At 35.4% G+C, this 16,603-nt stretch overlaps 1 protein-coding gene and 1 pseudogene across 1 annotated transcript; one reads left to right on the plus strand and one right to left on the minus strand.

Moving 5' to 3' along the window:
* Positions 1–3,922: 3,922 nt before the first annotated feature.
* Positions 3,923–5,434, minus strand: LOC100115125 (annotated as a pseudogene).
* A 9,824-nt stretch (positions 5,435–15,258) lies between these two features.
* LOC103317122 (putative mediator of RNA polymerase II transcription subunit 29) lies at positions 15,259–16,171 on the plus strand. Its single transcript, XM_008213910.1, has 2 exons — positions 15,259–15,465; positions 15,524–16,171. The coding sequence occupies exons 1-2, from the start codon at positions 15,259–15,261 to the stop codon at positions 16,169–16,171; spliced, it is 855 nt and encodes a 284-aa protein (XP_008212132.1).
* The last annotated feature ends 432 nt before the right edge of the window (positions 16,172–16,603 follow it).

A 16,603-nucleotide genomic window follows, 5' to 3' on the forward strand; every position in this document is an offset into this window, starting at 1 on the left:
AGCTAAAGTACCATCGCAGGCGATTACAGACATGGGAAAGGCTCTTCAGCATTCTATAGCCTTATCTTATAATAACGTAACATTCACTACATACAATGACCTCTGTTTACTAATTTTATTGAAAAAAGAAGATTCGAATATTAAATTATTTAAACTAAGCACTTATATTCGAACTGATGTAGCACATTTACAACATGCTGTATCTAAGTGGCCTTGTTTTTCTAAATGTTCACCTAGAGTTAAGGATCTTTACATGCGATGCACCGGATTTATGACAATAATTGATGATTTTCAAGATTTTTTAAAATTTTTAGAGCCTGTTTTTAGCTAACAGTAAAATGTGTGGTGGAAACTATAATGATACATTAGATTACATTATAGATAAAATTAAAACCCACAGATTTGATTCAGATATAACAACTAAAATAGAGTATTTACAAAAAGAAGAAAAAAATAAGAAAACTCAAAATAAAGAAACTTTTGATGAGACTAAAAGTTTGACTTCTCAATTCATTGAAAAAATAAAGAAAAAGACAGACGTCTGAATCATTCGATATTTCGGATTACAAAACAAAAGAAAATGACTACTACCTACCTGACTTTGCAAATCGCCTATCACAGCTTTGCAAAGAATTCCCTTGCTGGACATCAGTAATGAATAAATATTTTGGTAACCCCGAAAATGTAGCATCTTCTGCAAGGATTGAAAGTTATTTCAGTCAATATAAAGGATCTATTTGTGAAAATGGACCGATAAGAGAAGACAAGCTATTGATACTTACTTGTCGGCAAATTGATAGTGATATCAAGCTTGCTCAGGCAGCTTTAAACAATTTGAAGCCTCACGAAATGATACCCCGTAAAAATTTGGATAAAGATGATAATCAGCATCTGTATGCAACAGAACGATGGAAAAATAAATATGTTGAAGAGCCAATTCCAGAATCATCACAAACGACTTTAGACTCAATAATAAGTGATGATGTTCAGGAATTAACTAGTGCAAGATGCACAGAAGATTTATTTTCTGAAAAAAACAAAGAATAGTTACAGTCAAATTGATACAAATGAAGTTATAAATTCTAAGTTAAATGCAAATGAAACTGATGTAATAGCAGATGAAAGTTATTTAAACTGTGAAGCGAATGTTGACAACCAAATGTCCATAGAATCTAGTGACCCACATCATAATCATAGTTATTGCATACTGTAAACATTAGGGTAAGAGCTTTGTATAAATAAGTCAATGGAAGATAACCAAATACCAGAAAACAATTTTAATGAGTCCAAGCAAAATTTAATTGTAGATGAAAGTCATGAAATAGATAAAATTGATAGTTTTGTTAATTTTTACAGCAATGTTACATTGTCCTCCTCAGTAAACCACGAGCCACTCAGTAATTGTAAGACTATGGAGAAAGAGTTACCAAAGCGTGGAACATATGTTACACCTGATCCTGAAATAATGATCAAACTGCAGAAGCCACAAAGCAATGCTAAAGGAAAAGGTGTTATACGAAATGGTAATGTTTTGCTAATTCATTTAATGGACAAAAAGTTTCATTTGCAAACACATGTTCTTTTGATTCAATTACGGAAATACTGAGTCACACGTATTGTAATGTGCAATTATTTAAAGATTATTTAGATAATAACAAAAATGAAAAGTTAGCGTATCAATCTCTTTGCTATGCAAGCTTAATTAATGACTTTGCTATATCTGGTGTAAATGCTTCATTATATGCGAATAGAGCACATATCTTGAATTCACTCTTTGCATGTAAAAATAGTGTGATTAATTGTGAAGGAAATCTAAAGGATATGTTTGATAAACTCATGTCAGAATATACATGTATGAAAGAGATAACAACCTGCCAACTTTGCAGGTTTTTGAATGAAACTAAAAAATGTAGTATACCTATACCTAATATAAACATAGTTCAGGAACATAAATATTCTACATTAGAACCAGCTTTGCAAGAATATTTTAAGGACCAGAGTGTGTATTGCCATTGTTGTAATAAAATGAGTGCTCTGCTTCAAAAATCAACAGGATCATACTTAGCAATAGACACCGATGATGCTTATGTTCTATTACAAAATTCAAATATGAAGAATATAACATCTGACCTACGAGAGATTCCAACACCAATAACACTAGCTGAAAATGTTTATGTTTTATGTGGCATAATAGAATTTGTTCCTCTTGTTATTCCACCAGGAATGGGGCACTATATTGGTTACTGTAGAAAATTGAATAATACATGGAAGGTATGCAATGATTTGCATAAAAGTAAGAAGAAGCTAACAGCTGTACAATTAAACAATAAAAAAATTAGCATGACATTCTATGCAAAATGTAAAAGTGTGTGAAAAAACTTTCACAGTTGTTATGAAACAGTAACTAATGTAAATTTTTTTATAAATCTATCCTATTTGTTATTTATTTGTAATCTTAATATAGTTGTTTACTCACTTATTGATTATTATCATAAGTTTTAACATGCAAACTTGAGTTTGCATGTTAAAACAGTTCTACTCTGCAAAATGTTACACGTATTGATTGCATTCGCACAGAGTAATCTCAACTAACGCCATCTAATAGCTATAGATATGATTGAATTTTAGCAACGCGGCGTTTTTTACCTTTATAAATAAGTAGAGAATAAATCAATAAACAATCTTGTTCTAACTCAAAATTACATAAAAAATGTATTATTATTATTATTACTACTGAAATGAGAAGAATTGTTGAATTTAAAATCTATGATTCTTTTAGTCTGACTATATAACAGTATACAAATTTAAACTTAAAATTTTCCAGAAATAATACAATAAAACTTGATTTAATTTTTTCATCAAATTTTCAAATGATAATGTATGATTGCTATGTTCATTAAATAAATTAACTGATCAAATTGCAAATGCTTTATGTTACTATTTTTATAAATCCTTTACAAATAAAGATGTATACAGAATATGAAAGAAAAAAATATGATATACAATTGGTCTACTAATTATTTCACTTCATATATACTTATAATTATTGCACAAGTCTTCTTGCACGTTAATAATATTTACATTGTGCATTGAGTTTTAGGGAGAATTTGAGGAATCTCTGGGCACAGCCGATTTCAAGCGTGTGTAACAATTGAAGAGTATGATCATATTTGCCTCTTGACTTTTGAATCGCATTGCTGAATCAAGATTATGCTATATAGCTACAGGTATTCTTCTGGCTTTTCATTCGCTCCAGATGATCCTTTTCAATCAAAATATCTATACACTTCTGAATCCAAAAAAAAAAAAATTAATAACAACTTGGAACTTTTGAGATTTCACTAGATTTCAGTTAGTTCACTAGTTGTTAGATAAAATACTAGCATCATTTTGTATGTGCAACAAATACCTTTATAACATGCATTATATGCTTTATAATAGCTGCTTGAATAAGGAGCTTTTGATCTTCCTTTATTTATGTGTTTATGTGTCGACTCCTGTTTTATTTTAAGCTCAATCTTCATATGTTGATATTTACTCTTAATTTCTAATTGTAATAAAAATTTTAAAAAATCCATTAATTTAGTGTACATTTATAGTAATGTGCAGTATGCACATAAAAAAATTAAAATAATACTAACTTTTTATAACCAGTAAAAAGATATACTGTTGAATTAGGTCCAAGCTCAGACTTATCACTGGTTAGCAGTAACTTTGCTTTCAGTAGAATTTGAATTACTTGTAAGAAGAAGTCCATTCGAATAAAATTGATTTCAGTTAATAATAATTATCTAGATTTTATATGTGATGCAAAAAATGAATCATTAAGACAAAATGAAGAAAAGCTTTTTAACCAAATAAAAACGCTTACCAATTTTTAAACAGTTAGTATGTAGTTCACCATCGGACATGTACAACCAATTTAACTTTTTCCCACTGTGCTGAGAACTGTAGAAAAATGTGAATCTCTCCAGCTACAAAAGAAAAAAATTAATAAATAAATTGTACAATTGAAATGTTACAATAAAATTGCTTATATTATGGGATTTATAATATACCTCCGTTGGTAATGAAAACGTAAAGGATTGTTAGAATGTCCATGAACCTGACAAACTTGTATACTGAAATCTATATCCAAAGGTTCCGCCGAAAAAGTAAGATGTCTCCGAAAATGTTCATTCAAGTCTGATGATACTTCATTATCCTACAAAATCAAAAAGTTATAGTATAGAAGAAACTTTATGTTGAAAACTTGGCAGAGTTATTCAAGATATTTGGAATTATTGAACTAACCTGAAACATTCGCTGAAGTTTAGAAGTATGTTCGAAACCAGAAGCCTGCTTTAGTTTCGATATCATGGAAGCTTCAGCATCATGACTAGCAGACATGTGTTGCACCAATCTCTTTGCAAGCATGTTGCTGTAGAATGTTTGATACACGTCTGTCTTCTATGAGTTTAAACACAACCATCAAAAAATATAAATTTTTTCTTTAGTTTTATGAATAAAATTGATTGAGCATTAGTAGATATTAGCTTGTGTAAAACCTACAACTTGGTTGACCGTATCTCTAAGTTCTGCTTCTTTAGGATTCTTACTGCTCTTCTTAAGCAGTACGTCACAGTATTTAGCTAAAAATTTTGGAGACTTACTACTACTACTATTTGCTGCCTTAGTTACAGAATTTGTGTTGATAAATCTGCCACAAGCCTTATCTAAGACCGCTACAAAACCGCTATCATTGCTAAATGAGACGAGTACTAATTTATTATATTTCTTGTGAACTTTCAAAATCGGGTTAACGTAAATCTTAGGATCCTGTTAAAACATAAAAAGCACAATTTATAAACCACCTCTACAATAAATCCAGGTAGCATAATAAACAAATACGAATGCGTACATTAGCAGCAGAGTCACCACACTTGTCAATAGCTACTAGACCTTGGTTGGCTATGTGACTTTCCAATAGATTTCTCAATTCACCAAGACCATTTGGTATTCTTGCAACTAATTTGTACATTGTACCCAAATCAGAGTTTGTATCAGAATCCAACAAATTTTGGAACACTACATGGAAAATGTCCAGGTTTTTTTCCTATAAGTACTCTTTCGCACGTTTTTGCTAATCTTTCGTGCGTGGTTATGTACAGGTAAACTTGGATCCGTTTCTGCTCTTCTTAGAACATCTAGAACTTCTTAGAGCGACTAATAATACTGGCCTTTTTGCCAAATCTAAAAATGCTTTAAATGCGATCAACGCATCAATCAAACTATAGCTCAATAGTTCCTTATCGTGTAAGTATAAATTATTATTTTTTACATGTAAACCAGTAATTGCAATTGCACTACTACTTATTTGATTGGTAGGCATTACGTATATACTAAACTTAAGATTATTGAACTTTGCAGCTATTTGAACGATGCTATCGTTCATGGCTAGTCCACCTGTTTCTAAGTCGAAATAAACAATTTGATAATTATTATAAAATTGTGTACTTCGTAATTGATGTAATTTGTTTACAGGACTCAATGTACTTTGGTTATTTATTTCACAGTTTGATTTGTATGTTTCTCCTTCACGACTTTCCTTTTTTTTCGTAGTGCCTCTCTATCTTTTACTTTTTGAATTCTATTTAATTTATATTTAATTTATTTTGATCTTAAGGCTCTTTGAAGTCGAATTTTATCCGACCGTAATATATATTTCTGTGTAAATAATCCCTCAGATAAATGTAATTTATCTTTAATTTTCACAATAGATGACTCTACTTCATTTTTAGTGCATACCGAACTAGCAACCCTTATATCTGCAGAACTGCTTCTGCTGTAGCAAATATTTTTAGGCGCCTTATGAGCTATTATATTATTTACGGCTTCGTTGGCTTGACTAGATGCCGAAAAAGAAAATTTACCTGTATTTTTGGCATATTTCTCGAAAAGCTCTTTCAATTTGCAGTATAAATTTTCGTCTGTTAGTGTCACAGTTTGAAATTGTGAGGTGTCTTTGCGCTTGCACCAATCACCACAATTTTCGTGACGAGCATACAAATGCTCTGAAATACTACGAAGACTATTTGCTAGTTCAATAGTTTTTGATTTGTTTTGCGCAATGGCATAAGAAAAACATTTCTTTACATGCTTTATCACATTTTGTCGTTTTAGCTCCTTATAAGTATTTGCTAAACTATAAAAATACAAATCTTCAATCACGAGAATGGACGTCGCGAAGATTATCAACCCAGTGGTCCAGATAGACGAGAGAATTATAATAATTATCCAAATAATTGGAGAGGCGGCAACGGAAGAAACTACCAACAAAATGAAAACGAAAGAGAGAATTTAAACTCTCAAGGGGCTCGTCATAGAGAAAGAATGACGAGCCAGGAACAAAACCAGAGCCAGAGACAACAGCAGAATCCAGATCAACACAAATACCAACAACAGATGCAGAACTACAATCAAGGAAAGCAGAATCCAAATCAGAACAGCCAGAACAACTATGGGGCACAGAGAGCATCGGTAATGACGATCCTGACAAAACAGCCCGAGTTTCAAGAATGTGTTCAGCCAACTGCACGGGACCTGAAGAGTTTCATTGGGAAAATAATAAACCAACAGCAGTGAAAATAAGAGTGCCAGAAGGGACCACCAAAAGATGGATGACATTCATGATAGACAATGGAGCAATGGTGAATTTAGTTAAATTAGGCTTCATAGACGACAATATGCCAATAAATATGCAAGATGTACGATGGCTTGGAGGGATTGCTGCAGAGACGGTACCAACTCTAGGATCTGTTTATCTACTTATCAAGAATAGTCCAGTGAAATTTCACATAGTTAGAGACGACTTTCCAACACCACACGATGGATTATTAGGAAGAAATTACTTAAAGAAGGAAGAAGCTGTCATCTCTTACCATAACATCGCTCTGATGGTGAGCGGAGACGTAATGCATCCAATGCCATTTTTGGGGCGAGAAAAGGAATACAGAGAGCAAAGAAAAAGAGCACACAACCCTTACAAATCGAGTGACATACTATAACTTGAGGAGAGAAATAATGACAAGGAATCATGCAATATAAATGCGTCAGAAAATGTAGATGTGCCCATGAAAACAAAACATATTATAAAAGCCAGAACGAGACAAGTTGTCAGAATTAATTTAATCAAAACTGAATTAAAAGAAGGATATATCCCAAGAATAGATGTAGGAAACAAAGACGTATTTCTGGAAGAAGGAGTAGTGATCAATGACAATAATACCTGCAAAATGCTAGCAATAAATACAAGTGAACACGATGTTACCATAGAAGTTGATGCCAAGGAACTCATACCGTTCGAGACTGAACTAGAATTCTTAGAAGAGACAGATAGTGATTTTAATGGCGAAATTATAGTCGATAAAATCAAACGATTAGAGAGAGTCAAAGAAGCTATTAGAAGAAGCCACCTAAATAAAGAAGAATTAAAGATTGTAGATCGCATCATAGAGGATTATCTAGACAGATTCCTATTGCCTGGAGACCAATAAATACGAACAATATAGGCATCCACCGAAACACAAACAAGTGGTTTGAGAAAGTGTAGAAAAAAGTTACGAGACCGAATTATCAGAGAGTCAAACTCACCATGCAATTCACCAATATGGATAGTACCGAAGCTCAACAAAACGACAATCAGAAATGCTTATCCTCTACCCAACATCGCTGACATAATAGATCAATTGGGAGGAGCCACATACTTTTCCATTTCTGACCTTGCAAGTGGTTTCCAACAAATACCAATGGCCCCAGACGATTGTTACAAGACGGCCTTCACCACAATAAACGGACATTATGAATATACCAGAATGCCGGAAGGATTGAAAAATGCAACGTCTACATTCCAACGACTAATGGAGAAGGTACTCAGGGGTTTGCAGAACATAGAAATGCTAGTTTACTTAGACGATATAATAGTATATAGTAATGATCTTCAAGAACATGGACAAAGAATTAGAAACTTGATGGAGAGACTCAGATATACGAAACTAGTATTACAACCAGATAAAATAGAGTTCTTTAGAAGAGAAGTCGGATTATAAGCGCTAAGGGCATAGAGCCAAACCCAGAAAAAGTAGTAGCCATAGCAGAACTTGCCACACCTAAAAATGCGAAAAATGTGAGAGAAGTACTCGGCATGTTTGGGTACTACAGAAAATACATACAAGACTTTGCAAAAATCGCGAAGCCACTCAATGACCTACTAAAGAAAAATGTGAAATTTGAATGGACGGAAGAGTGTGAAAATAGTTATCAGCAACTAAAAGAATGTTTGATGAAAGAACCAATCTTGCAATTTCCGGACTTCGACAAAGAATTTACATTAACTACGAATGCTTCTGATTACGCCATTGGTGCCGTACTCAGCCAAGAAACAGACGGTTTTGATCACCCGGTACAATATTTATCCTGAGCGTTCAACAAAGCTGAAAGAAATTACTCAACTACAGAAAAAGAATGTCTCGCTGTACTATATGCCTTGCACCAATTTAGACCATATTTATTATGCAGAAAGTTCACACTATTGAGCGATCATGAACCACTGAACTGGATGCATAGCAGAAAAGATAGCATAGTAGGACAGAGACTAATGAGATGGATGTTCAGATTCACTGGATATGAATATACCTTCAAATATAAACCAGGCAAATTAAATAAAAACGCTGATGCACTATTACGAAACCCACCAGAAATGACTGAAGAAGAAATTAATAAAAATCTACTTAGCATTAAGGTGATGATCATAGAAGAAAAACAAAAGAAACAAGAAAAATCATCAGCAAGCGCCACGACATCATCCAAGGCAACAATACAGCCACGAAGCAGAATACAAGCAGCCGGTGACATAACAAATAAACCCAGAGGAAGAGGGGGACCAACAGGCTCCAAAACTAATAAAGAAGCACCTAAACTAGACCATAGCGTAATAGCACAGAGAACCAGAGCAAGGCGCACGCAAACACAAAGTCCAGTGGGGCAGTATATCAAACAATGCGCAATACCAAAAGTACCGAAGACGGCTGTATTAGGAAGAAAAACAAAGACAGAAAAGCCAGCAGAGACCGAAGAATCAACATCCAAAGCTACTACTGTAAAACAGAGAGAAGTTCCCGAAAGTTCGACCGTTACAGATTCAGATACATCGATGACAGTTAACCCATCTACAAGATCATGTCTATCATCCACAGCTAATGAAGACAGTGATTTGGACAAACCTCCAATACCTGACCCCAGGTATAGCGGATTACGACAAGAAGAGTCGGAAACAACAGAAGGAGAAACACAAGACGAAGAGGTGTTTTCCTCAGGCGAAAGCCAAGACAAGACCATAAGCAACATCGCCATAGAAGTAAGTGCAGTAGAAACATCCCAGAACGAAGAAAATACCGACAAAGAATCCATAAAGAACCTATCGATCAAAACAACTCTCACGAGAGAAGAAGTAGAAGAAGCAAGTAGAAAGTTTGAAGAAAGCATGAAGAGATATGAGATGGTTAGAAGTACCAATACAACCGAATCACCAATACAAATGAAAATACCCTCGCACTTCTCAGATAATGATCATGTACCAGATGAAGTGCGCGAAGCAATTTACACATCAAATCCACGATTTTATACGGACGAAGATGCGGATGTGAACGATGTATGGAGAAAGAGTGTTCAAAAACTAATAAAACGAGCACAACAAAAACTACAAGAAACATCAATCAAAGATGATACAGGGAACGAATCGGACGTTGAAAGTGTAACTGACATAATAAGGCCACCACCAAGAAGAACGCTGTCAGTGACGCCAACAATAAAAAGTGACAGTCATACAGCCAACAGCACGCCGAGAGATAAAATCAGTAATCGAAGAAAATTAGGAATGTTAAGTGAAATAGAAGCAGAAGAAGGATCAATAATAGATATAAGATTTTCAAAACCACCTGAAGTGACAATGCCTTTTCTCTTGCCCACACCAGACATGGAACCACTAAACAAAAACTACACTCCAGCAGGAAATGATCATGAATCGGAGGATGCCGCGACACACATAACCAAAGAATTCAAGAAAATTCCTCACAACATAATTACCATAAGAGAATGCCTCACGCACAAAAGAGACAACATTGTTCATTTCCTATCAGCAGACTGTGACAATACGTGGTCTGTAACTAGACTGTTAGTAGAAATTGGAGCCATAGACCTAATAAAAATCAAAAGTAAGAAGCTAAAAACAGGACAAGTCTTAGTCACGCCATTTAAAAAGCACCACATATTCACAGTAATAATAAAAGACAAATACTTCAACGTCATCAAAATGGAAGTTTTAAACAACGCGCTTCAGAATTTAAAAGAAACACTCGTCAACAAAGAAATTCAAAGTTTCCGAGTGGCAAGAAAAGGAGATATATTAGACCAATTAGAGTCACCAGCCATCTTAGAGATGATTTACAAACATTTTCATAAAAGCGGAATAAGAGTTACAATGTGTTACGGAAAAGCAGAAGTACCAGCTGAAAAACACAGAAAAGAAATAATCAGCCATCTTCACGACAGTCTAACAGGAGGACACAAGGGAATCAATCAAACTTACCAGAAAATAAGAGAACGATATTATTGGCCAGGAATGAGGAATGATGTTCAAGACTACATTCAAAGATGTGCAAGCTGCCAAGAGCAGAAGATAGACAGATTCAAAACAAGAGAACCAATGATAATCACGGACACTCCAATAGAAGCATTTGACAAAGTTTCAATTGACACAGTTGGAAAACTCAAAATGACTCCAAGAGGCAACTGTCATCTCTTAACAATGCAATGTAATTTAACGAAATATTTAATAGCCATACCCATCAAGAACCTTAATGCCACCACAATAGCTGATGCACTAGCAAAGTACATCATTAGCCAGTTCGGAGCACCGAAAGCCATACTCTCAGACAGAGGCACCAGTTTCCTTTCCAACGTAGTCGAATCTCTACTCAAACTATTTAAAATTAATCATCTCACCACTTCAGGATATAGACCGCAAACAAATGGGTCGTTAGAAAGGAGCTACGCCCCACTTATAGAATTCATTAGAATATACTCCGAGAGATACGACGATTGGGACCATTAACACCATTTGCGACGTTTACCTATAACACCAGCGTACATGCAGCCACTAACTTCACCCCATTCGAACTAGTTTACGGGCGAATAGCGCATTTCCCTTTGAGAATACCGTCTGACGAAAAATTAAAAACATATAATCTTTATATGCGTGATTTAGTATTAAGGTTAGAAGAAATGAAAATTTTAACAGGCGAAATGAACCCCGTGTAAGTAAATTTGATGCTTATAGGAATAAACCACTGAAAATAATTGAATTTTTAGGTAGGAAAAATGTCATTTTGGAATACCCTAATGGCAAACGTATATAAAAACATATAGACAAATTAAAACCGGTAGAGGATAAGTCCGATCACTAAGCAGGCGGACAACCGTTTTAGGGTATTTGAAAATAAAGTCTTGCGAAAAATATACGGGCCGCAGAAAGATGAGGAAACCGGGGAATGGAGGAGACTACACAATGATGAGTTACACAATCTGTACGCGTCACCAAATATTAACAGAATAATAAAATCACGCAGATTGGGATGGACAGGGCACGTAGCGAGAATGGGAGACGACCGTACGGCAGCGCGTGTCATGAAGGGCAGGCCGATGGTAACGCGACCTCTAGGTAGACCTAGACGTAGATGGGAGGACAACGTAAAAGCGGATCTAGTATAAATAGGACGGGTGGGTATCGATCGGAGAGGTGCATCTTGGGTGGGGTTGACATAAGATAGGGCAGCGTGGAAGGCTTGCGTAGATGAGGCGATGAACTTTCGAGTCCCAAATGCCAAGTAAAAAAAAAAAAAAAGAGGATATGTCCGATGATAATGATTCAGACTCCCTCGACTAATTAATAATAATGTTACAGGATGAGAATTTTAAATATTTTAATAATAATACTTAATCTACTCAACGAGAGCAGGTGTGAACTCGTAAACCAAATAGAATCCATAAACCCCAATCCTGGAATATATTTTGAAAAATTGGAAGTGATGAGAATAAAAAGAGCAACATGGAAACTCAACATTTACATCAACGTGGAAGATTTTATGCAGTCATTCAGGGTAAGAAGTTCGTACAAAGAAGTATTTCAAACCTGTAAAACAATAATGGAAGAAAGAAAATGCCGACACGCTTTAGCCATCGACCTACTAGAAATAAAAGAGCAAGAGTTAACAAATATCCAAGCAAAAATAAAAGAAACAATAGCAAGTCTAGGACACATCCAATATCCAACAGCGAGACATCCACGAAGCATCAGAGCAAAAAGACTAGTGCCACTAGGCATAATAGGAAGTATAAGCAACAGTTTGTTTGGACTAGTGACCGACGACGAAGTGGAGAATATAAACAGAAATATAGACCAGCTCTTCGTAGATCAGACCAAAATAGTGCATCTGATAGACAGCAATTATCACATAATCTCAACAAAATTCGAGGGGCTATACAACATAACTAGCAACCATCACAAAGTTCTACAAGGATTTGTAAGAGAGTTAACAAAAACAATCAAAAGTGTTCTACGAGAAAAGGAAGAAATTAATTACCAAGTCGAAATAATGATATACGTAAAACGATTGGAATCAACATTAGACCACGTCAAAAGCAACGAGAAACTATTAACAATTTTACAAAAGCTAAAAGAAGGAAAAATGCACCCAGAACTCATGAAACAAGATGTGCTTCATCAAATGAACATGGACGTAAAAAGAGTGAGTCGAGACTTAGAATTCCCAATACCACCAGAGCACATGAGAGCAGAAGAACTAGCCAAAATATCGAATATCGATGCCATACACCAAAACGAACGAACGTTAGCCGTACTGCATCTACCACTAGTAGACCGAATGCCGTACCAATTATACAGAATGTACCCAATCAAAGTGCCACAGAACATGAAAAACAAAACAATAGGGCGAGCTTTTATAAAACCGTCCCATGAATATATAGCTATCAGTTACGACCATACAAGTTATATTAAATTCAATGAAGAACAGAGACAAACATTACGACACACTATGCAGATATATGCCCGATCCTAGGAGCACTCAGGAACGTGCCCGAATCCAGAGACTGTAAGATAACATTACTCCTAAATCCCAGCCAGAAAGCAATCAACCACTGCGATATACGCTACAGGATGAACATACAGACCCAATGGACGTATTTAGAATATGATAAATCATGGCTTTATTCCACGGTTGAACCAGAAACATTAAATATTATATGCCGAAACAAACACGAAACCAAAATAACAATAAAAGAGAATAAAAAGGCAGGAATTGTGCACGTAGCTCCTACATGCATAGCAACAACTACAGAAGCCACAATAACTGGAAAAATAACCAGAAACACAGAATACACTTATTTATACAAACCAGATATAAACCTCAAAATAACAGACATTTACCCGTCCCTAAATAAAGAAGACAACGACATAGAATTTCATAGTTTAGATATTAACAACCAATACAGCTAATAATGACGGAAAATCGTTACACGAAATAATGAGTCAGTTAGAAGAGATAAGCGAACATAAACGACAGAATTATAAAAATGACACAACACTATACGGAAGTGTGACTACTTAATTAACAATCATAGCAATAATAGTAGTAATAATCGTAAAATGAAATGTCTCGGCAAATGCCAATGGCACAACAAAAGAAACGCCCACCCACCACCCAAAAGATATGACAAGAGACGAAAACTCATCTCAAATGATGAAGAATTCGAACTCGAAAACATCTCAATTAGTCGCGAAAGCCCCAATACCCTACATTTAGACCGCAAAACCCTTGAAAGTAAAACTACAAAAAGCAAAATGTTACTATTACCAAAACAAGAAGCAGAATACTCATAATTCACCAAATTTTAACCAAAATTTAAGCATGAATTTTTACAGGAAGCTTGTACATAGCCAAACAGCGTATAGTCAAATATTATTAATGACGATAACATAATCTAATTACAGAATAAAAAAAAAGGGAAAAGAAACAGAATGGAGTCGAGACCAAGAACCACCATATCAATGTTCTGTGATGTAGACATTCCACTATCGAACATAGTAAAAGAATTCGAGAAAATAGGAGAAACTCAAAACGCTTACGTAGAAAAACACAGATACGAACGAGAGACAAAGAAGATCACCATATCATTTAGCTCGGAAAGAGAAACACAAAGAGCATACGAACTCAGATCATTATTAGCAAAACAGAACAAATTGAAGAGAAACAACAGAAGAGCAGCACCGTACCAGGACCCCGCAGCAACCACAAACCCCAGAGTACCAATGGGAGAATTGATCGACCTTATTCCGAACGAAGAGCCAACAGTTAGATCTGAAATCCACGTAGTGAACCAACAAGCACAAACGCAAGTAATCAGAAACTGATTGTTTTGCCTACTCCCTTGGGACGGAAATGACAGAGAAACGGACGAGATGTTCTTTAGACAATTTGCGCAATTTGGAACCCTAGCCTACTACGAGACGGTCAGAGACAGGAAAGGACGCCTAGCGTATGGATATGTGCAGTACTTCACAGAAGAAGAGGCCAGATTTGCAAAAGAAGAAAGTGACCCGATATACAAGGCAACCTTTGCAGAGCCAAGAAGACTCCCACGCATTGCACAAGGAAACACCACCACAAAGTTCCACGAAAAATGCAAGAGAATGATAGAAGCAGAAATATACAGCTTGCACGACGTAACTTGCAAAAAACAAGCAAAATGGTCTCAAGAACAAATTGATGAAGCCCCTCTAGATAAACTACAAACTTTAAAAGAAACCATATTGGAGCTGAAAGAAAAAATAGCCAGGCTGGAGAGCCAAAAACAAAACAGAGAAGAAAATCCTGTTGCCAGCAACTCAGTACAAAATGCCAGAGTAAATGCCCAGAATCAACATAAATCCGAAACACCCGAGACCCTCAAAGTAATACATGATGACCTAAATGATAATAACATGATTATAGATTAGAAAAGTAAGCAATGAGTCAGGACCAATTAACATGTGTGAATGAGAGAATGAATGATTGATCATAATATGACTGATGAATACCCCACTCAATGAAAATGTTTAAATTTTTTTTTCCTCTTCTACGAGTTTGCATATCTTCTTTTACAGACATGGCCCAAATCTTCAAGACCATAATCGAGTCAGTTGAGTTTGATGAGAACTCAAGACACGTCACCATCCGTTTTGGCCCACCAGGGAAACTACCTGTTGTTATGACATTACTGAATAAATACGGATCGAACAATACTAAGAGCTTCAGAATTACCAATCAACGGACTGACGATGCCACATCCATATTAACAATATACAGGACAACCGTACAGGACAAGTACAGGTACGATACAACTACTACGCGATTACGAACTGAACGGACAGACAGACCAAGAAACAAATACTGTAGAAACCAACGAACCGACAAACAACCTAGAGACTGGCAACAACACTGACACTTCCAAAAATTCTACTGACTCAAACTCCACTGACAGTTCTGAGAACTCTGATGACACCGACTCTACGGACAACAATGACGATCCAAACAATAACGACATTAACAATGATGACAGAATTGCTACAAACGAGAACACTGACAGCAATGACAATAACGACGTCCAAAGACCTGCTAACAATGACGATAATGTTAACAATACTGAACATTTTAACAACAATGATGACGGCCCACAACAGAATGACAATGACAATATCGAAGCTTACACTATGAATGAACAGGCAAACGAGCAAGCAACAACTCGCTCAACAACATCCAACACGACAACACCAGTGTCAGTGCATAGAGCATTACACTTAGACTACACGTCATCCAGCAACGAGGATCCCATAGAAAGGGAGATAGCCAGACAGAACGCCAGACGCCGAATACAAGAAAGACAACGACGAACAGAGCAACCCAGACTACAACATACAGAGACCCAAAGACCGACAAGAGCCAGTATCGCAGCAGAAGAACAAATTAGGAAGGAAATGGAGAAGATAGATTTCAATAAAATATTAGACACTAGTTTTTAAGAGACGACACTGCGACGTTAGCTATAAGTTAGATGTAAGTAGTTAATATAAAAAAAACCAAGTTACCATCATTGCTTTTCGTCAAAATAAAATATATTTTCATATTATCTTTCAAAAAAAAAAAAAAAAAATGTAGAACTAAATACCTTTTTTTTCTTAAAATAGACCTTTACCCAAAACAATATAATATACAATAATATCAATATTAGAGAATAAGCAATAACAAAATGTAGATTGTACGAGACCATCCTTGACAGTTTGTGTGATCGCGGAGCAGAGCCATAACCAAGCTTACAAGGTAAGAGAAAGAAAAACAAAGAAACAATCCACCCAAACCCATATCATCATCCTGAAACAAGCTGAAGGTTAACAAGCCTAATATAAAAAAAAGAGAAAGAAATCATGCCGATTGCTTACCAATAGCTTCCAAAT

This window comes from Nasonia vitripennis (genome assembly GCF_009193385.2).
Source record: "Nasonia vitripennis strain AsymCx chromosome 4 unlocalized genomic scaffold, Nvit_psr_1.1 chr4_random0002, whole genome shotgun sequence".
Lineage (NCBI taxonomy): Eukaryota > Metazoa > Arthropoda > Insecta > Hymenoptera > Pteromalidae > Nasonia > Nasonia vitripennis.

What these genes read in the sequence shown, in the direction of transcription:
- LOC103317122 (XM_008213910.1), top strand. Translation starts at nt 15,259, where the DNA reads ATGGCCCAAATCTTCAAGACCATAATCGAGTCAGTTGAGTTTGATGAG. An exon ending in TAACAATATACAGGACAACC is followed by an intron (nt 15,466 to 15,523) that starts GTACAGGACAAG and finishes CTGAACGGACAG; the next exon opens with ACAGACCAAGAAACAAATAC.